Below are 24,019 nucleotides of genomic sequence, written 5' to 3'. Positions count from 1 at the left end.
CCTCATGGCAAGCACCAGCACTGCTTGCTGGGGTATCCCTCTAGCCAGCCTGGGAGCCTCCAGGCAGGGGCTGCAGATGCACGGCAGGTGCGCAGGGAGGGAGCCTGTTGGAATCAGAGGGGAGAAGATGGGGTGGGGGCTGTTGTTGAGACTGCACGCAGGAAAGAGGAGTGGGTGTGTGCCTGGATCATCCTGTGTCTGAGTGGGAAGAGGGGGACGGGGAGTCAGACTATCTGAGCTTGGGGGTCAGGAAAGGAGTTTGGGTTACACAGCCCAGAAATCAAGTCTGCCTTCCCCAACCAACTTGCACAGGATCTTGGCCCACTGCCTTGTCTTCACTGAGCCCGATGCTGGCCATACCACTGAGCGGCCAACATGCATCTTTGGCCCAGCCCTTCCTTTCTGAGGCTTTTCGTCTGTGGAACGGGGCTCCCATGGCACTCTGTCCCCTGTAAGGCCTTCAGGAGGCAGCAGCCCATTGAAAAGCCCGAATCCATTCTCTGAGCCCTGTTACTCTCTGCTCAGTCCTCAGGGCCCTTCCCTAGCTTCGTCTTTCCACCTCTCAGTGGGCTTTCTGAGGCCCATCTCTGGGTCTGTGTTCCATGCACACTGCAGCCTCAGTCTCCCCATCTCTACATTGGGAGCTGTCTTGTGCCTTGGCCTGTGGTGTGAGCCCTTTGCCGCCTCTGCAGGACTGACAAGGCGCCCGTCCACCCTCCCAGCCGCCGTGCTGGCCTGGTCAGCTCCCTGGGGCAGGGGCAGAGGGAGAGAGGCCCAGGAACAGGAAGAGAACCCATGTCCTCTGTGCTCACTTAGTCACAGGCTCAGGGGAGGATTCCTGAGAAACTCCCTGTTCGTGGCATCCTCCATCAGGGTCTTCCTGCCTCCCCGGAGAGCTCAGCTATAACCAGCGGGAAATGGGACAGATAATTGCAACTTTAAATAAGGCCAAGTTAATGCTCCCTGCCAGGCCCAGCATGGGGCACTTTCTGAGTGTTGACGGGAGGTAGCAGGAAGTCCCAGACCACGCTCAGAATCCCCATGCTACCACAAGCTCCCTAGAGACCACAGGCAAGTCGCTGGCCTTCTCTGAGCCTCAGTTTTCTCATCTGTCGAGTGGGGACCAAATGGCAGCTCCATAGTGCTTGACACATAGTAGGTACTCAGTAGCCGGACATCCGGATTCCGACGATTATCCCTGTTCAAACGCAGCTGCCCGTCCCACCCTACCCGGAGGTTTCTCTGGGAGCTGTTCTCAGTCCCATGGCCTCCTGGCAAGCAGGGGTGATAAAAACTGGTACTAACCTCTCCCGAGCCAGGGTGACTGTACCAGGCCCTGTGCTAAGATCAGAGCTCTGCATCCGCACCTAGGGGTAAGTCTTGTTTAGTGCTCCCATTTCCCAGATGAGGTCACGGAAGTGCCAGACCCGGGGTGGGTGTGGGGAGGAGAGGGCCGGCAGGGAAGGGATCAGGAGCTCCGGTCAGCATGAGGGCGCAGGACCGCCCCCCACACACCTTGACCCTGTCAGAGAAGCATCCCATCCTAGTAGGGTACACAGCAGCGTGCTGAGACGCATGAGGTTCCAGACCCACTTTCTCAATTAGAACAGGAATTCCTTGGCCTGCTGCCAGCATCGCGTCTGCCAGAGCTGCCCCCACAACCACCACCACCACAGAATTCCCAGTGAGGGAGAGGCCCATGTGGGCCTGCGGGATTGAGGGCTGATCAGGGCAGGAAGCTGGCCTGACTGCGGCCAGAGGTCCTGTGGCCTCCTGCTCCCTGATAGACAAGCCTAGAGGCCCAGCCAGCAGCTTGGGAAGGCTCCTCTTTGGCTCAGCTCTGAGGCAGGCCGAGCCTGTCATGTTTGTGAGCTTGAGGCCATCTGCTCACTGTCTGATATAGCCTCTCCTTGTGCCCCGGGGGGAGCCAGCTCCTGGTCACCCTGGACACCAAGGACCACCATGTTCCACTCAGCAGTCAGCCTTGCAGGACCCCTGCCCTGTCCAAATACCAGCTAGGAAAGGGCATCAGACAAACTTGTTGTCCAGAGAAAGCCTGTCTAACCCAAGCCAGGGAAGGGGGTCAAGGGTGGTCAGGGAAGGCTTCCTGGAAGAAGAGATGCCTGAGTTAAGTCTTAAAGGGTAAAGAGGAATTTTCCAAGTGAAGAAGGTAGGGGGAAAGGGGAAGCAGCTTAGGCAGCCGATGGGGGCAAAAGAAGTGTCTACCACATTTAAGGAATTCCTCTTTCCTGCCCTGGGCCTCGCTCCTGCTATCTGCATGCCTGCCTGCCATGGTCCCACCTTTTCAGAGAGGGTGTTCCAGGCAGGGGTATGACCAACAGCAAAGGCTCAACCATGGGAGAGCTGAAGGCGTGGCCTCCAACAGGGAGCCTGGCCCTGTGGGGTGGGGGGAGGTGCAGTCGGGGTCAGAGGCCAGGGCCAGCCCATAGAAGGTCTTGACTGTCAGACAGGTCTGGATCATCCCCTCAGGACGACTGATGGCAGCATCTCTGCCTGGCCCAGCAATACCTGGTCAGCTTCCCAGGGCAGGGCTATAAAATCATAGGTGAGGAAGAGGGGCCCTGCCCTCCCAACATGGTGGCCGACTCCCCTTGGAAGCTTTCCATGACTTCATGAAACGAAAGGATCTCTCACATGGGCAAGAAGTCTCCTCTGCCGCCAGCCACTCCCAGAAGCCCAGAAAAGCCCCATTGCAGGTGATGTGACTATCACAGCCCACCCCGGGTACCTCCTGGGCAGGCAGAGCCCTCCTCCTCACACTCATCAGGCTGCAAAGGCACCTTCAGTTGCGGTAGGAAGAGCACAGGACTCAGCTTCAGCACTCAGCCTCCCTGGCAACAGCCTCCCACCTCCAGATCAGACCATGCCTACTCCCTGATTCCATGCTGCCACCCTCAGACCTAGAAGCTCCCACTTCCTGACCCCACCACCTGCTTTGGCCCTCACCCACTGCCCCCCCACCGCAGCCTGTGGACTCCCCAGAGTTGCCTTGGAGTCATGAAAAGAGTTTGGGTCATACAGCTCAGAAATCAGTCCACCTTCATCACCGACTTGTAGGACATCTTGGCCCACTACCTTGGCCTCGCTGAGCCTCAGTTTGCTCATCTGCAAAATGGGAACAGTGCTACATCCCTTGAAGGTTTTTGGGAAGCTTGGATGAACTCAGGTGCGATCCTGGATGTCCATGGCATGGCACGGGGCCTGGCATAGAGTAGGTGCTCAGTGAACGGTCTCTCCATGGTGATGGGGATGCTGGTGGCGGGGGTGGCATTCCCTCCCTGTCTGGCCTGTCCCCTCCCTATATCTGGCTCAGGGTGTCCCTCCCCCAGTGTCTTCCCCACCCTAAAAGCCCCCTCATTTCAAGCCCTGTTCCTTCCCAGGTCCTTCCTTTGTCATCAACGCTTCTGAGCACAGCCATGCCGCAAGCCCCAGCAGCTCATGCCGGGAGCTCTCAGGCCTGGCTCTTCGTCTGGCTTCATCTCAGGGCTTGGGGGCCGTGGGGAATGAGCAGTAGCTGATGACAAAGACATGGAGGCTCTGATCACGAAGACAATGACAGGAACTTGCTGGGTGGCTCTCCTGTGAAACACGGACACATGAGCGAATGCCCCAGCAGAGCCATGTGCGCTTACCCGCCCGAGATGCCAGGCGCAGTTGGCAAGCGAGCCCAGGGACCCCAAGGGAGAAGGTGGAGTCATGCCGAGCAGAGACGGTGCCCTGGGGGTTCTGTCACTGCACCCATTGCTGCCGAGGGCCACAGATACGGAACTGGAGGGGAGTGTTAACATAGGGCGGAGGCAGGCATTCTGGAAACTGCGGCTACTCTCAGAATGAGCGAGGGCTTTGGAGCCATCAAAACTGGGGTGGAATTTTTACTCTGCCCATGACCAGCTGTGCAGCCTGGGACAGTCCTCTGTACCTCTCTGACCCCTGGGCTGCAATTTCCTCATCTACAAAATGGATCAAGAGACCCATGAATCAATGGACTCAAGAGAATGCAGTGACAGCTGAATCAGGCCACCCCCCCCCCGGCCCCTTCCAATGGCTCCCTGCTGCCCTCAGGATGATCTTAGCCATTTGGCCAGGCATTCAAGGCTCCTTGTGGTGTTTGGAGTCTCTTCTCCTAGGCCTTCCTTCTCCCTCTTATGGCTCCCTGTAGGGGCTGTGCACATTCTCTCCTCCCGGCGTTTGCACAAGCTGTTCCTTTCTCCTCTTTTTGCCCTCCTTCCAGCCTAGCTGTCTCCTAGTCAGTATTTGGGGTTCAGGCCAGGTGTCACCCATTTGGGAAGTCTCCTCTGAGTTTGTCCCAAATCAGAACATTTCTTAAGGAAAGTGACAGTGTATATTTTTTTTTAAGATTTTTTATTTTTATTTATTTGAGAGAGAGAATGAGATAGAGAGAGAGAGCATGAGATGGGGGAGGATCAGAGGGAGAAGCAGACTCCCTGCCAAGCAGGGAGCCCGATGCGGGACTCAATCCTGGGACTCCAGGATCATGACCTGAGCCGAAGGCAGTCGCTTAACCAACTGAGCCACCCAGGCGCCCCGACAGTGTATATTTTTGATTCTCCAATACTTAGCGTGGGCCTAACACATAGTAGGTGTTCAATAAATGCAACCTAGCTGGATGGCAGGAGTAGATAGATGGGTAGCAGATTTTTAGATATATAAGTGGTGTGAATGGAAGGACAGGTAAGTGAATGGTCAGGTGGGTAGATAAATGAAAAGAAAGGTAGGGAGGGAGGGAAGGAGGGAGGTTGGTTCAATGGGAAGATGGATGGCGGACGGCTGGATGGATACCTGAGTGGGATGCTAGATGTATGGCACAGCAAATGGATGGTGGATTATTGGGGAATGGAATAATAGACTGATGGATGGGGTGAGTGAGAGGGTGAATGGATGGATGAATGGTCAAATGGTGAGAAGGCAGAATGATTTCCTAAGGATTTGCTTGGATTTGCTGGTTCAGTGGATGGATGGGTATGAGAATGGGTAGGTAGATGAATGGGTGGGTGGACTGTTGGGTAAGTGAGTGGGTAGATGGATGGATGGAAGGATAAGGGTGTGCAGGTGGGTAAATAGGTGGATGGGTGAGTAGATAGCAAGATAGTTTATGGATGATTGCAAGGATTGGATGGTTGGAAAGATGGATGAGTGGGGGTGTAGGTCAGTGGGTAGATGAACGAACAATAAAATTTCATGTAGCTAAATGCCTGACATCTTGCCCAGAAGCAGAGGGGTGGTCTGGATTCTGGGATTTGAGTTAATTGCCCTTCACTGGGAGAAACCAGTGCCAATTAGGCAAATAAATCCAGTCCCAGCAGGTCCTGCGGCAGGCTTGCTAATTGACTCCAACCTGACAGACCCTGGCTTGGACTTACAGTGGCCTGTGTCTTATTGATTTGTAATTTACACTCCACACACATCCAGAAGGATTTCAGGTGACGTAATAGTAAACCTGCGTGCAACAGGACAGTTAAAAATAAAGTGAGAAAGTGGGAGGCTACAAAGCATACCTGTGTTCGGCTCCCGGATCTGCTGCTCACTAGCTACGTGACACTGGGCAAGGTGCTTCACCTCTCTGCAGCTCATTTCCCCACATGTGTAGGAAGCTGGGGAGGAAGAGATGACGGAAGGAAGGGAAGCTGGTTTAATGGAGAAATGTATGAATGATGAATGGATTACCAAAGTGGGATGCTAGATGTACCAGTGGATGGGCGAACCAGTGGTGGGTTATTGGGCCAGTGGGACGGCAGACAGATGGAGAGGGTAAGTGAGGGTGAGTGGATGAATGGGTAGACGGATGACGGGTGGATGAGCGAATGGGGACAATAATAATAATTCTGTCTCATGGGGTGTTGTGAGCACCCGAGCGGTGACAGCACAGTGGTTGGCACTAAGTAAGCACTTCGAATGACATAGTATATGGAGTCATCTTGATACCAAAGACCATATTTCCCGGAGGAAAAATCCAGACACCCAGACTGATGGTGTAAGCAAGAGAGAGCATCTGATGTCTGGGTGGGCCGGGGGGGGGGGGGGGGGGGGGGGGGGGGGGGGGGGGGGGGGGGAGGACGGGGTGGGGGGTTAGATGGTTTGAGCAGCGAGCCACACTCAGCCTGGGCCGCAAGGCGCTCACAGTCCAGTTGGGCTGATGAGTCAAGGTTGCAGGGCAGGGGGACGAGTTTCCTCTCCTCTTGCTTATTTTCTTAATTTTGTTATTGAAGTATAGTTGACATTCTCTCCCCTCCTTTTAAATGGCCATGACAATTGTTTTGAACTAATCGGTCATTGTGAGGATCTCAGGAAATGAAGTCAAAGAGCGCTTGGTACCGCACAGGGCAGGCAGTTGGTGCTCAGTAATGCCGACTGCCATCACTTTATTTTTATTACCTACTTAATAGGTGGGAAGGGTCTGTGGATTCACTTAAGGAAAGGGGCTTTAAAGGTTAAAAATCACAGCGCCGATGCTTCCTGCGGGAGGCAGCTTGGTGCATCAGGAAGGCTCAAGGGCAATAGGCTTGGGTTCAACTTTTGCTGTGCTGTGCGGCCTTGGCCAAGTCACCTAACCTCTCAGAGCTTCAGCTTGCTTGTGCATCAAGTGGGACCGGTAACCAGCATCCCTCAGGGTTGTCGTGAGGACTCCCGAAGCTCTTCTATGTGCAGAGCTCTTCTCGTGCCTGCTACCCTCCCCCCCCCCACCTTCCGCAAGCAAGCCCTGGTGTTCATTTACCACCCGCCCCACCCCCAGCCACCCCTTCCCAGACCTCCATCCATCATCCTGTCCTTTGCGGAGGTTAAGTGGGTCCCCAAGCAGCGAATCCAAACTCTCCCGAAGCCCCTGCCGCACAATGCGGCCCGCTGTTAGCGAGCAACCCGGCTGGCCTGGAGGATTGGGTTTCAGGCGGGCGGCCGGCGCTGGCGGATGCCCAGGCCAGCAGCGGGCAGGTGGGGGACGGAGCAGAGGAACCGGCGTCGCGGGGACTCCTCTGCCTGAGCCTGAGAAAACAAGAGCCGGCTCCAGGCAGGCAACCGAGGCAGAGGAGGGGTAGGGGCAGAAGGATTTTACATTAGCTGGGTCCCCTTTCCGTGAGCCTGAGGGCGGAGAGGGGGGCCCGAGCTGGAAAAACAACGTGCTGCCTGTTGGCCGGTGTCACCTTAGAAAGTCCGCGGTCTTCCTGGAGCCAGCTCGGGGCTCCTCTGGGCACCGCCACCCCCCACTCGCCTTGCTTTGGGCCAAGACTCTGGCAGCCGCGGATCTTCATTGGTTTTCAGGGGAGAGGTCTTGGGGAAGCCAATGGGGCTGATCTGGGTTCAAATCCAGCTCTGCTTCCTTCTGGCTGTGTGACTTTGGGCAGGCTCTTAGCCTTTCTGAACTCGGGTTCCTCATCCGCACGATGGGGACAATAGTGTTAGCTTCGCAGGGTGTGTGGTGTGACTGGCTCGTGGACCAAGGGCATGGGACATGAAGCTGTGATTTTTCCCTCCCATTTGTGAGGCGGCATAGCCTGGTGGTTTCCAGGTCAGACCAAAGGGGTCAGATCCTGCCCCACCCCTTACTGGCCATGTGGTCCTGGGGGAGTTCTCGCTCCAAGCCTCGTTTTCCCCAGAAGCTTGCTCTGGGGTGACAGTGAGATAGACAGTGCGGATGAAGCACCTGCCCACCATCAGCCTCCATGAGCGTTAGCCATTTTCACTGTTGCCTTCCCTTTGCAGGGCGCCTGGGTAGCTCAGTCTGTTAACCATCCAACTCCTGATTTGGGCTCAGGTCATGATCTCAGGGTCGTTAGATCGAGCCCTGCGTCGGGCTCCACCATGCTTAGTGGGGAGTCTGCTTGAGATTCACTCTCTTCCTCCCTCTGCCCCACCCCATTCATGCACTCCTCTCTCTCTCTCTCAAATAAATAAATAAATCTTAAAAAAAAAAAAAAAAAAAAAGTCTGCACCCAATGCCTCCTTGGATCTTCAAAGCAACCCTGCGAAGTACACAGAACAAGGATTTTGTGATCCCCATTTTACAGACAAGGAAACTGAGGCTCAGAGAGGTGAAGTGACTTTACCAAGTCATGCAGTTTGTCAATGGCCTTGAACTTCATCTCCTGGTTCCTGCCTGTTGCCTCCTCTTGGAATTTCTAATGTGGTTGTGGACCGTGGAAAGAATGCTCCAACTCCCAGCCATTGACTGCCTGGTATGGCCCATGGTAGGGTAGACAGGCCTGTGTTCGAGTCACCGCAGCCCTATCAGCCCCAGACAGGGAGCAGCCGGAAAGGGTCCAGAGCAGCATCTGCTGCTTGGGTCATGCACCAGGCTGATTTGCTACCTGGGCTGTGGGCTGCTGGCCAGTCTGGAACAAAGACCCCAGGGAACAACTACTAGGAGTCTGTCCATTTTCAGGAGAGACCACGTCACTACCCTTCTCAGGAATCCTCCATAACTCCCCATTGCCTATGGGACAAGATCCAAACTCCTTAGACTCACATTCAGGGCCCTACAAGTTCTGGCCCCATCCTAAGCTCCCACAGCCTTCCATGAAGCATTTTGTTTCTACCACATGGGACAGAAACCCTAGCATGGTGCAGGGGTAAGTACATGCGCTTTGACGGGAGGCAGACACAGATGCACCCCTCCCTGGCCGTGCAGACCTTGAACCCTCTCTCCTAACTTGAGTTTTTCCATCCGTAAAGGGAGATAATCCAGTACTACCTACTTCACAAATCGGTACCACGAAACGAGATAACGAATGCTAAACTCTTAGCCCAGAGCTCACGACTGAGAACCACTCCTCAGGTTTTACTGTTGTCCAAAGTGCCCTGCAGTTTCCCGCCTCTGAGCCTTTGCTGCCTCTGTGCCCTGCACGTGGCATGCCCTTGCCGTCTTCTGCCACAGCTCAAACGCTGCCTCCGCCTTTGCTAATTTCCTGGTCAAAGCTAATGCCTTCTGCCCCTGGGTTTCCTGGGCCCCGACCGGGACCAGGATTCTCACCCTGCCTCTTTGTGTAGAAAGTTCATGGGTCAGGCACTAATCTGGAAGCTCCTTGAGGGAAGGATTTGCTGATCTATTTTGACATCCCCAGTGCCCCACACAGGGCCTGGCACACATTAGGTAGATTAGATGTTCATGGAATGACCATGATCTTGTTACTTAACCCAGGAGAATTCAGGGACAGCTGCCAGGAAGAAAGAGCCTTCGAGTTAAGTTTTGGAAGAGAAGTTAGCCAGGCTAACAAAGCTGGAAGGGCCAGGCATTCTAGGCAGAGAAACCTGGAATGGTCAAGTGACCAGGGCCATGCTTGCAGAAGAAATTCAGGGTGGCTGGACACTAGGGACACAAGAGAGTATGGCTGGAAGATAATTTACTGGCCTGGCCAGCAGGAGCCTTGAAGGCAGGGAGCTAAGGGCTAAGACTTTCACCAGCAGCGGGAGCTCTGAAGGGCATTAAGCTCAGTTAAGACATGATCAGACATGGACTTTAGAAACATCACCCAGCTGCCACGTAGAGGTCAAATACATCTACTGGGGGCCAGAACCAGTTCTCGGTGCTAGGGATACAGCAGTGAAGGAGGCAGAGACAAAACTCCCCGAAAATGAGGGCCCTGGGAGACGGCAGGTCGGTAGGACTCCCCTACCTGATGTCACCTAATGCTCACATGACCCATTTTACAGATGGGAAACTGAGGGCCAGAGAGGAACACAGGCTCGCCTGTGGTCATACCCTGGAGAGTGCCAGAGCTAAGGTTCTAGCTTGGACTGTCTGAGCCCCACTCCCCTGTTGCCCTCCCCTCTTTCCCCTCCTGTCCTCACTCAGGCCCACACAGAGGGGGAGAATAAACATACAGAGAGCCCTAGTGATTGTGTGCGTGTGTATGTTGTCTGTTTTTTTAAGGCTATAGCTGCAACATCTTAAAAACCATGCAGATGGGGGCACCTGGGTGGCTCAGTCGGTCAAGCGTCTGACTCTCGATTTCGGCTCAGCTCATGATCTCAGGGTCGTGGGATCGAGCCCCGCGTCAGGCTCTGCGCTGAGTGTGGAACCTCCTTAAGACTCTCTGCCTCTCCCTCTGCCCCCCCCCCACACTTGCACTCTCTCACTTAAAAAAAAGCAGTCCTGCAGATGTAAAATGAGACAGATGTGATTTCAAATGCCAGATTCACCTGTGTGCCCTTGTGAAGGTTGCTTTACCTCCCTGACCTCAGTTTCTGCATCTATAAAATGGGGTTAATAGCATATACCCCACAGGTCGTCATGAGCCGAAGCCGTATTTAGAGTGCTTGTCTCAATGCCCCGCACACAGTAGGTGCTTAATGAAAGTTCCTCCTCGTCTCTTTGGAACTCTCACACACTGCCATTAGTCCAGACAAACAGTGTCCGCGGCCCCCGCAGGGGTCAGACAAAGCTGACCAGGGCTGGATCGGGAGTAGACGGTGGCCGCCTGCCCCAGCCTGAAACGGGGTGGTGGTAGCGTCCGCCAGGGCCTCCGCGTGCAGCCACCCTCCTGTCGGCTCCACACTAACGACTTCAGTGTGTCTCCCCTTTTAGCTCAAATATTTCTGAAATGCACACTGCTCGTTCACACATAGCCAGAGGGGCCTACGGGCCTCCCCAGCCTGTGCAATCAGGGCCTCCTGATTGCTTTCTTCTGTGCAGTCTCCAGGAAGGAGAGGGGGTGTGGGCTCAGCGGGGCTAGGGCCAAAGCCACTGCCATGGTGTGAACCCGGTTTTCCCACCGAGGCGGGCTGTCCGAGTTGGCGGCTGGAGGCCCTGGTTCCAGCTTTCTCCGGAGTGCTGAGAATCTGTCCGCACAGCCTCAGTCTCCTCATCCAGCCATTGGGATTCTAAAAGATGGTCACGGAGCACATTCAGGGCTTGCAAACCAGACATTTCCAGAGGGCTCGCTGGGGTGGGAGTGAACAGAGGCGAGGAAAAGGGCAGTGTGGAGCAGGGCAGGGGTGGGGAGCACCAGAGGAGCAGGCAGGGATGTGGGCAGGTGGACGTAGTCCAGCCAGGGGGCCTCAGAGAGCTGCCAACCCTTGCCAACACTTACTCATTCCCACGGACCGTGCTGTCACTCACCTCCTCGCCTTTGCCTCCACTGTTCCCTCTGCCTCACATGCCCTTCCCATTCAGCCTTTCCTGTCTCCCTCCTAACTAATTCTTCAAGCCTCCATTCAAGCGTCACTTCCTCCAGGAAAGCCATCCCTAAGCTGAGCATTTTCTTCCTCTCCTTCCACAGCCACAGTACCCCTTGCACGTCCCTGTCACAGTCTTTGTCACATCGTACGGTGATTAATTATCTGTGTACAGCGAAAACAGCTTCCCCTGCATGAGGGATTGTCACTGTCACAGCGGGGATGTGATGGGGACATTTCTAGCACTTCAGAAGCAGCTCGGCACAGTCTCGCGGTCCCCAAAGTGTGGGAAGTGAAATGATGTTAGGTAGTTTGCAGAGGAACATTTTGAATTGTAATAGTCGTGTGTTTATTTTCCTTCTTTTTATGGCAAGTGATATTGGTTTCCCGTCTATAATAATGATAACTTTTTCCTCCTTAAAATGCACTTAAAAGAAGAGTCAGCTGGAAGAAAAAGAGTAGCTAAATACAGCGCAGGTTGTAGGTGGCAATGGCTGAAGTCATGAATGTTGTTCTGGTGGAACAACATTAGCCCGGGGGTGGGGGGGTGATTTCAGCCTCTGACTGTAGACCTACTATGTGCCAAGCCCTGTGCTGGGTCTTGGGGGCAGGCAGAGGAGGTGTGGAGGGGGAGACGATCAGAAGGAACAGTATGTGTGGGGTACAGGGCTGAGAGAGAGCGCCACAGGGTCCGTACAGCTGGAGCACAGCTTGTGAATGCAAGATGTGTGACCTTGGGCAAGCTCCCGAGCCTTTGTAAGCCTCAATTTTCCCATCTATGAAATGGGATTGTATCAACTATGTCTTGGCATTGTTGGAAGAACGTCGGTGAGGGTCTCCAGCCCCTAATAGAAAGGTCTCCATCTCTGTGACCATGAGTTCTCTCCCTTTTGCAGATTTTTGGGGCTGGAGGGGAGATGTCTGGGGTGATATGGGGAGAAGGAAGGAAATGCTGGTGGTGGAAGGAGGCCTGGCTCCCGGAACCCACCCAGGTTCCTGGGGCAAGAATGACTAGCCCCAGACTCCCTGGGGAACTGAATGTGACTTTCGTGTTCATTTTGAGAGGAACAAAGAGGAAATGCAGGACATCCCAGGAAAGCAGCATCAGACGGACCAGGAAAGCTCCTCGGAGGCTGCGGCGCTGGGGCTAGAGGCTGATGTTTGTCAGATGTTGGCAAGCGCCGTCTGGAGTGTGGGGGGAGCCTCACTCTCAGGGGCCACCGCATGAGCCCAGAGGAAATGGCATGTGTGCAGGCATGGGGTCAGACAAAAAGCACCATGCTCCGTCTAAAAAAAGAATATCTGCCACTCACCGAGGCTCTGCTTTGCGCTGGGCTCCAGGTTAACACGCTTCCCTGTCCTTCCGTCCTCCTGGCCCCACTCAGAAGGCACTATGACGATTTTCTAGGTGAAGAAACCGAGGCTTAGGAAGGTTACAGGTCCAAGGTTACAAGACGAGTAGGTGGCAGAGCGGGTGTTAGAATCGAAGTCCCTCTGACCTCCTGACCCCTACTTTATCTGCTCTGCCTACCGGCCTTATGTGCGGTGGGTGGAGGGAGGTGTCAACGTTGAAAAGCAAAAGGCCGAGGGGAAGGGGGGGGGAGAGCACCCATGGGTGTCCTCCTGCCACAGCCCTGAGGGGTAACAGCTTTCCCAGAGGCAGGCTTCCGGGCAAAGCCAGGACTGGTATGGGGAGAAGGGAGCCTCTTGCATCCCCCCCCCCCCCCCCCCGCCAGGGGATCTGCAAACTTCACACTCCCTCTTAGCCCCTTCCTATCTGTGAACCAACTAGCCCCTTGACTTCCGGCCTCCTGAGATTCTCCCCTTGCTGGTTCCAGGTGTGGTGGGAGGCAGAGGGGGGGCCGTGGAGCACTCCCCAGCCTGAGCTCCCTGGGAGCCTGGAGTTTGAGCACCAGGCTTTAGTCTGTGACTTTTGGCAAGTCATTTGCCCTCTCTGGGCCTGAGCTTCCACCCATACAATGAGGATGTAGCTCACAGCCCCTCCTCTGGGCCATGGAATCCTCTAGTGCTTGGCCTCTGGGTCAGCCCAAGAATCCAGCCAAGGGGTGGGGCCACCTGCTTGGCACGCTTGCCTCCCCCACCCGAGCCCTTTCTAGTCCCAAGCGGAGTCTCCTCTCCCTTGTTCCACACGGCTCCCAGCAGCTGTTCCTCAGGCCCAGGCAGAGAGCCCGGCTTGGCGCGTCTCTGGCTGAGGCCGATGAGAGAAAACAGGTTAAAAGTTCAGCCCTTGTTCTCTCCAGGAAGAAAAATCTGTAGCATTTGGAGTGTGAAAAGGAACCCTTTTTTCAGCTCCAAAGCAGCACAATAGAACTTCCCTCCAATTTGCCATCAAAAAGACGCCCTTGGCACTGGACTCCACCGTCCCTGGCACCCCTCCTCCCCCCTCACTAGCCCCCCGTGCAAAGGGACACAGTGACCGCAGACATAAGCCACAGGCGGTCATGGGGACACTGCTGCTTCCTCTGTTGTCAGCTCGTGGGTCTGACTGGGGTCACCTCTGGCTGAATGCTTCCTCCCATCCACGCCGCTCCTGCCCTAGTTCAAGATCTTGTTGCTCCCATTCCGACCCTCACGGCGGCCTGGGCACTGTGCACCCTGCCCCCACTATCCTCAGCCGAGTTCATCCAGCCCAGGCTATCCAACTAAGTATCTAGAAGTTTATAGGGTCGGAAGCAGGAGGTCTGTACCTCCCACTCTGCCACCAACTCCTACGGGATCTTTAGGAAGTCTCTTCCCCTCTCTGTGCCTCAGCCGCCCTATCTCCGAAATGAAGCAGTGGGGCTGGGCCCGGATAGCATCTCAAGCGGTGGGTGTTAGCGTCCTGGCACACAGAGGCCAGGAGCCTCGTGCAGCCAGAGTGTGGGCATTGATTCGTGAGGCCTGCTGGGGCCCAGAGGCGAGCATAGCAGCAAGCACTTCTCACCCATGCCCACCAAGCTAGCTGGTGTGGAAGGTCCGGCTGGGACCTTCTAGGTCTCTCTGCCCACCCTCTCATGGCTATTTGTATTCACACCTTATCACCACTACTGGACTGTGAACAACTCCATAGTAGGGCCTTACTCTTCACCGTTTTCTCTCTCGGGGTCCCCAGTGCCTGGCACATAGGAGCATCAGGATATATGTGTTGAATGAATGCTTGAACGGGGTCAATTTAAATCTGCTCAATGCAGGGCGCCTGGGTGGCTCAGTTGGTTAAGCGACTGCCTTCGGCTCAGGTCATGATCCTGGAGTCCCGGGATCGAGTCCCGCGTCGGGCTCCCTGCTCGGCAGGGAGTCTGCTTCTCCCTCTGACCCTCCTCCCTCTCATGCTCTCTGTCTCTCATTCTCTCTCTCTCAAATAAATAAATAAAATCTTTAAAAAAAAAAAAAATCTGCTCAATGCAGTTCAGCTCAAGAAGTGTTTTGAATTCCCTATGGGGTAGCGGGAAGGGGTCCTGGGCCTTATCTGGGGCAGAATGGGCCTCTCTCTGGCCCTGGCGGTCTTCATCAACAGGCTGCGTGGCTCCTTCCTTCCAGCTGCTGGAGTGGGGGGAGGGGCAGGTGGGGCCCTGGCTGGTTCCGAAGCTCATTTGAATTTCTTCAACCCCCAGAGGGCAGGTGACAGACTGGAGCTACTTGGCACAGTGCTCACGCTCAACACCAAGCCACCCCCACCCCACTCCTAGGGCCCTATCCTAGGAGCACAATTGACCGAGCCCTCGGGGAGGGAGCCCCAGTGTGGGGACGCTATGGAGGACTCCAGGTGCCTGGAGAAGGGGGGAGAGTGTCCCTGATAGGAAGTTTAGGCCAGAGAGCCAAGGTGGGGTAACTGATGGGACCAAAGAGAGGCCTTTCTAAGGGCCACATTCCAGTTTTTGAGAATTTGATGCAAGCCGAAAAGCAAACAGACACCCTGAGTTTGATGTAAAATTTCCAGGGTTGCCTGGTGGACTCTCTGAAGCCCACCCAGGAGAGTCCAGGTTAAGACCCTTCTCCACCAACAAGGGAGGGAAATGTCAATAGCCAGGTTGGTGGGACATGGTGGGCTGAGAGGAGGCATGACCACGGGCAGAAGGGCTGAAGCTGGGCTTTAAGGGGTGGAGCCTGGAGAGGTAGAATCAGACGATTGGCCGGAACGTGGGAGTGGGTGGGATCATGGAGTGGGAGACCTAGAGGGAGGGTAGTCTGCCGGAGTATAGCCAGATGATTGATTGGTGCAATGGAAGTAGGTGACGCTTTGTAAAGGAGGCCCTTGAGGGATGGGGGTCTTGGGGTGATTGACAGCACTCAGTAGGTGGGCGGCAGTGACTCTTTGCTTTCCTCACAGAAACGCTGATGGACTCAACCACAGCGACAGCGGAGCTGGGCTGGATCGTGCATCCTCCATCAGGGGTGAGTTGGTGGTCCCCAAACCCTGCCTGGTCCCTCAGAAGACCTCGGGTTCTGCTGCAGGGCCTGGATGCCCCTAAATTCCAGCTCCTTTCCCTCCTTCAGGGCCCGAGGCTGGCCTCTCATTGCCCCACCTTCCTGGTCCCCTACTATTGATGGAGCACCGGTTACCATGACAACATGCTGGTTGCTTTCAGTCTTTATCCCGTGGCATCCTCAGGGCGAGGCTGAGAAGTAGGAACACGTGCTGCCCCCATTCTACAGATGAGGAAAGTGAATTATCATTTTCTGAGCACCCACTGTATTACATACTGAATCAAGGAAGCGCCTTTATACACATCATCTCCAATCATATGGGGAGGAAACACCTCCATTTTACAGGTAAGGAAACTGAGGCTCAGAGAGTTGTAGCCACCTGCCAGGGGCGTTACACCTAGTTAGTGATGGGGCTCAGGTTTGTATCCAGGGCTGTGACTGAGTCCTCCGGGCCCCCTTTCTGGGTCCCCATAACACAAGACTCCCCCTCCCTGAGCTCTTATTCTCACACTTCCATGAGGCCCCTACTTCCCTGGGGCCAGTGGTTTGAGCCCAGGTAGGCTGTGAATCGCTCAGGAGCAAGAACAGGCACAATTTGAGATTCCTCGTTCTTCTAGCACCGACTTACATGCAGGCTGTGGGGCCGGACGTGCCTGAAATTCTGTCCCAATTCTGCCACTCACCAGCTGCATGATTTGGCGCCAGTTCTTTAACCTGTCTGAGCTTCGGTTTCCTCATCTATGAAATGATGGTGGTCATGTCCTCTGCACCGGACTGATGTGAGGTTTTCCTGCACAGTGTCTAGCACAGTGCCTGGCAGAGGGCACCCCCTCCCCACCTCCCCCACGATGAGTAGCTGTAGTCGGACCACCATCATCATTGTCACGGTCATGAGTTTCTATGTCATTACGTCCTCAGGGTATCATTACGTCCCCTGGGCTCGGGAGAGGGCTCTGGGCTCCCCCAGCCCCTCCCTTCCCTTCCTCCCATCCCAGCTCCTCCCACTGGGACTCGGCTGCTGCCCCAAAGAGCTGCATCCCCCACCCCAGGCCTGTGCTCTCAATAGGCAGGGCCCTAGGGTCAGGCCTCTTTCTGTGGTTCTTTCTTGTCACCAGTTTTCCATCTGCGAAGGCGGCCAGGCCCACAGCCCCACCCTAACAGGAATGAGGCCAGGCTCGGCTGCAGGGCCCCCGGACGCAATTATTTGGGGTGTTTAGGCTGCAGGGCCTCCGCATGTTAATTAGAGAGAGGGGAGAAAGGCAGAGTGCTCTAATTAAGTGCTCTAATTAAGTTCTGAAGAAGAGCAGTGGTTGTAACAAGGGGCTGACTTTGTCACATGGTGCCACCAAAAAAAAAAAAAAATGCAATGTAGGGAGCTTCAGAGCCACCGCTGACGTCGAGGCTGGGCCAGCAGGCTCCAGTTCGGCCTTCCCCACAGGCACTGGCCCTTCACAACATCAACCCTCCCCAGGCCAGCAGCCACTACACCGCCCCACACAGACTTGGCCCAGATATCTGAGGAAGGCAGAAGAATAAAGAACACCCACTTGAGGGTGACACCTCTACTACCACCTGCCTCACCATCCCCCACCCACAGTCCCATTTGGCAGTTGGGAAAATAGAGGCCCAGCGAGGGGAAGTGACTTGCCCAAGGCCATGCATCAAGTTAACAGAGCTGGAACAAAACCCAGGACTCCTGGGGTACCTGTGGGTCATTGTGTTTCAAGGCAGCGTGCCCAAGCATGGGAACGGGTCTAGGTCTGTGGGATCTGGGTCAAGTGGCCTCACTTCCCTGGTCTCTACCCGCTCATCTGTAAAATGGTGATGATAATATCGCATGTGCGATAATCAGGACAAAGAAATGAGGTCCTGTTCCAGCACCCACCCCAGGCCTGCATGGGTGGGAGGGGGTGCTCTGCTGTTTCGGCTCTTTTGGCTCTAGCCCAGGGAAAGCCAGCCCAGTGCCAATGGGGACACAGGAGGGGTATGGAGCTACTCTCAGCAAGCTCTCAGCCCCACTGGGGAGACCAGGCCGAGAGGCCCAGGGTGCCCGGCCCTCGCCCAGGCTGGTGTCCCCAGAGGCCCACGGGAGAGTCGGCAAATGCAAACTCTGCTGCGAGAGGCTCCAGAAGGATGGACAGAGAAGATGAGAGGGTACTCGAGGAGGGCACAGAATTGTGAACAAAGGCTCAGCATGTGAGTGAGCTTGGCTTGTGAGGGTCTGTGAGGAGACACCATGGGGCCGGTGCCCTTCATCCCCAGCCTTCCATGGCCCTGCCCCACACCCCCAGCAGCGGGGCTCAGGAACTCTCAGCTGCATGTGAGAGAGCCAGTCTGGGGCCCAGGGAGGGTGCCGAGGCACCTGCCACAGGCAGGAAGGGTAGCAAGTCTCTCTCTCCAGGTCCCCTAACCTTTAGTGGTATCTTAACCACGTAAGGCCCCAGAACAGACTGCTTATCTTCCGCATCGTGGGGATAAGGGCTCTTCTTCTGTCAGACTGGGAATCCCCTGGGGCAAGGACCGTGTCTCCCTGGTCAGAATAGGAGCTCCCAGTAGGCAGACGTTCTGACTGCCCCATCAGACTAGTACTCCCCAAGCACAGAGCTATGTCTGCTCTCAGCAGAGGGAATTCCCTCAGGGTGGGCCTCTCCCTATTTTCCCTTCTAGGTGGGAGCTTCCCAGGATCGGGGGCCACATCTCCTTTTCCACCCCAGGGGGGAGGGTCACATCTCCCATATTAATCAGGGGAAAACCAAGAACAGGGTGTGTGCCCTTCCCATCAGATTGGCATGTCTCCCTCACAGACTGGGGAATTCCTCGGGGCCAAGGCCATGTCTCTCCTCAGCTTGGGAGTTCTCTGATGATACGAATCATGTCTCCATCATCAGCCTAAGGTAGAGTGTGTGCCTCCTCCATTAGACTAGGAGGCCCCCAGTGGTAAGAGTCCTGTTTACCCCCATCCGACTGAAGGCTTCCCTAAGACAGGGTCTGTGTCTCCCCTCTAGCCAGACGACCCACGGGGCTGAGCCCCATCTCCCCCACCTGACTAGCATTTCACCCACAGTGGGAAGAGGTGAGTGGCTACGATGAGAACATGAACACGATCCGCACGTACCAGGTGTGCAATGTGTTTGAGTCGAGCCAGAACAACTGGCTACGGACCAAGTTCATCCGGCGCCGCGGCGCCCACCGCATCCACGTGGAGATGAAGTTCTCGGTGCGTGACTGCAGCAGCATTCCCAGCGTGCCCGGCTCCTGCAAGGAGACCTTCAACCTCTATTACTATGAGGCCGACTTTGACTCGGCCACCAAGACCTTCCCCAACTGGATGGAGAATCCATGGGTGAAGGTGGACACCATCGCGGCCGACGAGAGCTTCTCACAGGTGGACCTGGGTGGCCGGGTCATGAAGATCAACACGGAGGTGCGGAGCTTTGGGCCTGTGTCCCGCAGTGGCTTCTACCTGGCCTTCCAGGACTATGGTGGCTGCATGTCCCTCATCGCTGTGCGCGTCTTCTACCGCAAGTGCCCCCGCATCATCCAGAATGGCGCCATTTTCCAGGAGACCCTTTCGGGGGCCGAGAGCACCTCGCTGGTGGCCGCCCGGGGCAGCTGTATCGCCAACGCCGAGGAGGTGGACGTGCCCATCAAGCTCTACTGTAACGGGGACGGCGAGTGGTTGGTGCCCATTGGCCGCTGCATGTGCAAAGCAGGCTTTGAGGCGGTGGAGAATGGCACGGTCTGCAGAGGTAAGGGCCGCGGCGGGGCAGGTGCCCCTGTGCGGGCGTGGAGCTGCGCTCGGCTGCAGACGTGGGCTGGGGGGGTTGGGGGGGCGTGACTCAGGCTGGCAAGGGCAGTGGCCTGGAGCCGACCGTGAGGCACTCTCTGGCCGGGCTTCCCAAATCTGCAGCCAATGTTCCATGTCTCAGAGGGCAACGTTTGAAGAGCACTTCTAGAATGGTGGTACACGGATGTCCGACCGGGAGCGGGCAAGGTGATTTTCGCGGGCACAGGGATAAACGTTTCTCATCTTAATTATTATGTGAATATTAACAACAGCAAGTGGTGCTGTATGTCTTCATTTACAAAAGTGATGTCGTTTCATCAAGGAAATAAGACCTAGTAAATAACAGGGATAAGTTAATGTTTACTGGACTTTTGCTGCATCCGTCAATACAGGCCAGGCTCGACGGAAGTGACCAAACAATAAAGGTTTATTTCTCACTCAATGCTCCCTGCCCATCGGGGGTCGGCTGGGGATCCCCCACTCAGGGAGCCAAGAGGATGGAGGCGCCCCCATTTGGAGTGTGGCGATCATGAGGACAGGGAGAAGGAGTGTGAGGTGGATGGCATGCTGGCTCCCGAGCTCTGCCTGCCGCGGCGCACGCGCCGCTCCCCTGCACACTTCAGCGGCCCAGGCGAGTCACACGCTTCCTTCCGATGCAAGGAGCAGGGGGATGCGCAGGCCCGCCGCAAGCCAGGCCTCCTGACCGCCACTCGTACTATGTGCTGAGCACTCTGTATGTCTAACTTACTACTCCTCACAAGAACCCTGGGAGGGATGGTGCTATTTTACAGGAAGAAGTTGAGGCTCAGAGAGTTAAGTGGGGGAGCCAGGAGTCTTATCCAGGTAGTGTGATTCCAAGTCCACCCCTTAGCCACCGCACCGTTTGGTGTGATATAAGAAGTCCTAAGTAAGCAATAGTGCAGGTGCTGTTTGATTGTGGCAAACAATCGTGAAGGTGGTTGGCAAACATAAGTTTGTAAGAGGGACTGCATGGTGGTAAGAAGGCTGAGAAGGTAGACAGACCTGGGTTCAAATCCCAGCCCTGCCTGTTATTAGCTGTCTGTCTTGGGCTGCGCATGAAACCGTCTTTCTTAGGGCATTTGTGAAGACTCAACAATTCAAGGCTGTAAAGCACTTAAATGGCTTGTAGTACGCAGTAGGAGTTTAATAAATGTTAACAAAATGAGATGTGATGTGTACGAAGCCTGGCCTGGTGCAAGTACTCCACGGTGTGAGCTGGATGGTGATTTAAAGCCTACTTGTACCACCTCCTCTTGCCTTCCCTGTTGGGGTCAGATCCTGGGGGTCCTCCAAATGTCAGGCTAAGAGTTTGGACCCAATTCTAGGGTTCCTGAGGTGCCAGTCACCGTGTGGCCTGAGGTGGCCGCAGGGATCCTACCCTTTATAAAATGCTGTCGTGTCCACCGTCCCCATGGCTCCCCCCTCTATGCTCTAAGCAGCATTTTAGAGGTCCCCAGGAGGATAAACGGGGGTGCCCAAGAGAGGAGGAGCGGCCCGTGGGACAGCTGTAGCCGTGCTCTCGAGAGATGGTGGCTGTCTGGCCGGGCCACCCACGGTGCTAGGATCAAGGGATGTGAAGAATGGCGTGAGCACACAGGCTAGAAGGAGGAAGGAGGGAATTCCAGCTTGTGGGGAGGTGATGGTCCTGGAAAAGAGTCAGGGGCATTGGGAAAAAAGGCTGGTTTCTGGGGGAGGATAACAGAGCTGGTTTTCTGTACTTAAGTGTAAAAAGAGCACGGCCTTGGGAGGTGGCAGGCCGTGGGGGGCAGAATCAGTCACTCGTTGCTCATTATTTATTCGCTCATCAAACCTCACCCGTGCCTGCTCTGTGTCAGACCTTGTGCGGAACATCAGGTAGGACAGAAGAACGTGACTGTGGTGCAGCCTTCTAGGAGCCACCGTCTAGCGGGGGGACAGGCTGTAAGTGAACAAAGGAGGGAATGCCTTTGACTGGCTTTGACTGGAACTACCTGGGCTGGGCGGATCGGTGGAGGGAGGTGGGGAGGTGACACAGAGGAGGTAACATTGGGGCTGAGTCCTGGGAGAGGGATATGTTGACTAGTGGCCCCGGCCTTCCAGAGGAGGGATCTGCAAGGATCTGGGGACGTGAAGCAGCACGTCCCACTGGGGGGACTAGTACAGTGTCCGGCACGACCGTGGCTAAGGGCTCGGGAAGCGATGCGGGAAGAGCTGTCCCTGGATGGGGCCCAGATGAAGAGGTACATTAGTTACCGGTTGTTGCCCAACAAGTCACCCCAAAATGTCGCAGCTGAAAACAACAAGCATTTGTAATCTCAGTGTCTGAGGGCCAGGGATCCAGGTATGGCTCAGGGCAGGTACCTCTGGTGCAAGGTCTCTCCTGGGGCTGCAGTGTCATCTGATGGCAGTGCTGGGGTGGGGTCTGCTTCCACATTCACGCACATGGTTGTTTGCAGGCTTTAGTCCCTCGCCACAGGGACTCACGTGGGCAGTGGCTTCCCCCAGAGCGACTGACCTGAGAGAGGTCAAGAGAGCACCCATGACAGAAACCATAATCTTTTTATGACTTCATCTCAAAAGTGACATCTCATCGCTTCTGCCATATTCTCTTTGTTAAAAGCCAGTCACACAGTTCAGGCCCCACTCCAGGAGAGGGAATTACATTACATGGGGTGTGAGTGCCAGGAGCTGGGGTCACCGGGGCCATCAGAGAGATTGCCTGGCACAGGCAGGTTCTCCAAGGCTGAGCTTCTCCTCACGAGTAGGCCCTGGCCCCTTCTGACCCACCTCCCTGGACCTCTGGCCTGCCTGCCCCAGGCCCAGGCCCAGCCAGCCACTGGGTGTGAATGGAGGCCAGTCAGGTTGTGATTAATGAGCTCAGGAAGCCAGAAGGACACCAGCTCATGCTGTGGCCTATGTTGCAGCCACCCAAATGTGGGGCTGCTCCAGCCCAGGTCCCACAGGCACCGCTCCTGCTGGCCTGGGGTATAGAGGAATGGTGGTTGACAGAGTGCTTTCTCTGTCTCCAGCTCAGGGATTCTCAACCTTGACTCTGCCTCAGCATCTACTGGGAAGTTCGTTAAAATGCAGATTCCTGGGTCTGGTGCAGACATCTCCCCCAGGTCTGATTCTGTGGTTCTGAGATGGAGCCAAGAATCAACATTTTTAAACAAGCAGCCCTCATGCTTCTGTAACAGGACCATTAGCTTTTACACGTGATGTGGTAACATACCGTCAGTCAGACAAACAGGACTCAGGGCCAGACGGATGACCACGGGGCGAGCACCCCCCCTGCCACCACCACCCCAGAGAGCATCCACCCTAAGGGATGGAAGGGTTGTTAGCAGAATCTCTGGGAGAGTGTGGTTTGGAAAGATCCATTTAATACTGAAACATAATGGGCACCTGGGTGGCTCAGTCGGTTAAGCGTCTGCCTTCGGCTCAGGTCATGATCCCAGGGTCCTGGGATTGAGCCCCACGTCAGGTTCCTGGCTCAGTGGGGAGTCTGCTTCTCCCTCTCCCTCTGCCCTTCCTGCCCACTCGTGTTCTCACTCTGTCAAATAAATAAATAAAATCTTTAGAAAAATATTGAACCATAATTTGATAGGAAAAAATCCATTGCTTCGTTAATACAAATTTGAGAAGATAAGGCTGGATAAAGTCTACCTGACAGATGGCAAGTAGGTGAGTCCTCACGGGAGTGGCACAGCCATCCCAGGGGTGGGCAGGGCAGCTAATGAAGGGCCGGGAGTTCCCAGCGCCCTGAGCGTTTCCCAAAACTGTAGGCTACACCGATGAAATCTGACCAACTTCCTCCAGTGCCAACAGTGTGCTAGGGATAGTGGGGAAGGGAGGGGCCTGGAGATGCCAGTCAACCTCTCAACAAGCATGTATTACATACCCTCCGTGTGCCATTTGGCCCTCCAGCCAATACAGACGGTCCCCGATTTACGATGGTTCGGCTTACAGCGGTCCGACTTGTCATTTTTCAACGTTCCAACGGTGCCATGGTAATGCATATTCAGCAGAAACCGTACTTCAGAGTTTGAATTCTGATCTTTTCCTGGGCTGGTGACAGGATACTCTCTCCTTATGCTGGGCAGTCAGCCACGTGAGCAGGGGGGTAAACAAGTGACACGTGCATCCCTTCTGCACCCACGTGACCGGTCTTTTGTCCACGTTCAGTACTGTATTCAATAAATTGCATGAGTTGTAACAGGCTTTGTGTTAGACGATGTTGCTCAACTGAGCACGCTTCAGGTATGCTAGGCTAAGAACTGATGTTTGGGAGGTTAGGGGTATTAAGTGACTCTTCCACTCAATATTTTCAACTTATGGTGGGTTTATCAGGACATAACCCCATGGTAAGTCGAGGCAGATCTGTATGTATTGAGTACCATCTATGAGCCAGGCACATACCAACGTTCGCTGCCCTCCCAGAGTTTTTAGTCTGAGTCGGAGGACAGAAGAAGATGGAGGGAAAAAATTAGTGAGCAGATAAATAAAATAGTTAAAGCTGTGATGAATGAAAGGGGGGGAAAGATGCAGCAATAGAGGTCAAAGGAAGACTCGCTTTAGCCAGGTGGGCCAGGGAAGGCTTCTTGGAAGACGTGTCATTTGAGCTGACAGTGGCCACCCTGGGAAGGCTGGAGGAGAGCA

The 24,019-nt window shown here is 55.1% G+C and overlaps 1 protein-coding gene across 4 annotated transcripts in view; it reads left to right on the top strand.

Moving 5' to 3' along the window:
• EPHB2 (EPH receptor B2) overlaps positions 1-24,019 on the top strand; it is a 183,650-nt gene that overhangs the window by 45,983 nt on the left and 113,648 nt on the right. For all 4 annotated transcript variants that reach the window (XM_032391665.1, XM_032391675.1, XM_032391648.1 and 1 more), the window contains exons 2-3: positions 15,476-15,540; positions 18,638-19,322. In XM_032391665.1, the coding sequence (XP_032247556.1) occupies positions 15,476-15,540; positions 18,638-19,322 (750 nt within the window). The remainder of the gene's footprint in view (positions 1-15,475; positions 15,541-18,637; positions 19,323-24,019) is intronic.

This window comes from Phoca vitulina, unplaced genomic scaffold (assembly GCF_004348235.1).
Source record: "Phoca vitulina isolate PV1807 unplaced genomic scaffold, GSC_HSeal_1.0 scaffold2, whole genome shotgun sequence".
In the NCBI taxonomy this organism is placed as follows: domain Eukaryota; kingdom Metazoa; phylum Chordata; class Mammalia; order Carnivora; family Phocidae; genus Phoca; species Phoca vitulina.
The sequence above is the reverse complement of the archived record's forward strand: the minus strand, read 5'-3'. Positions and strand labels throughout refer to the sequence as shown.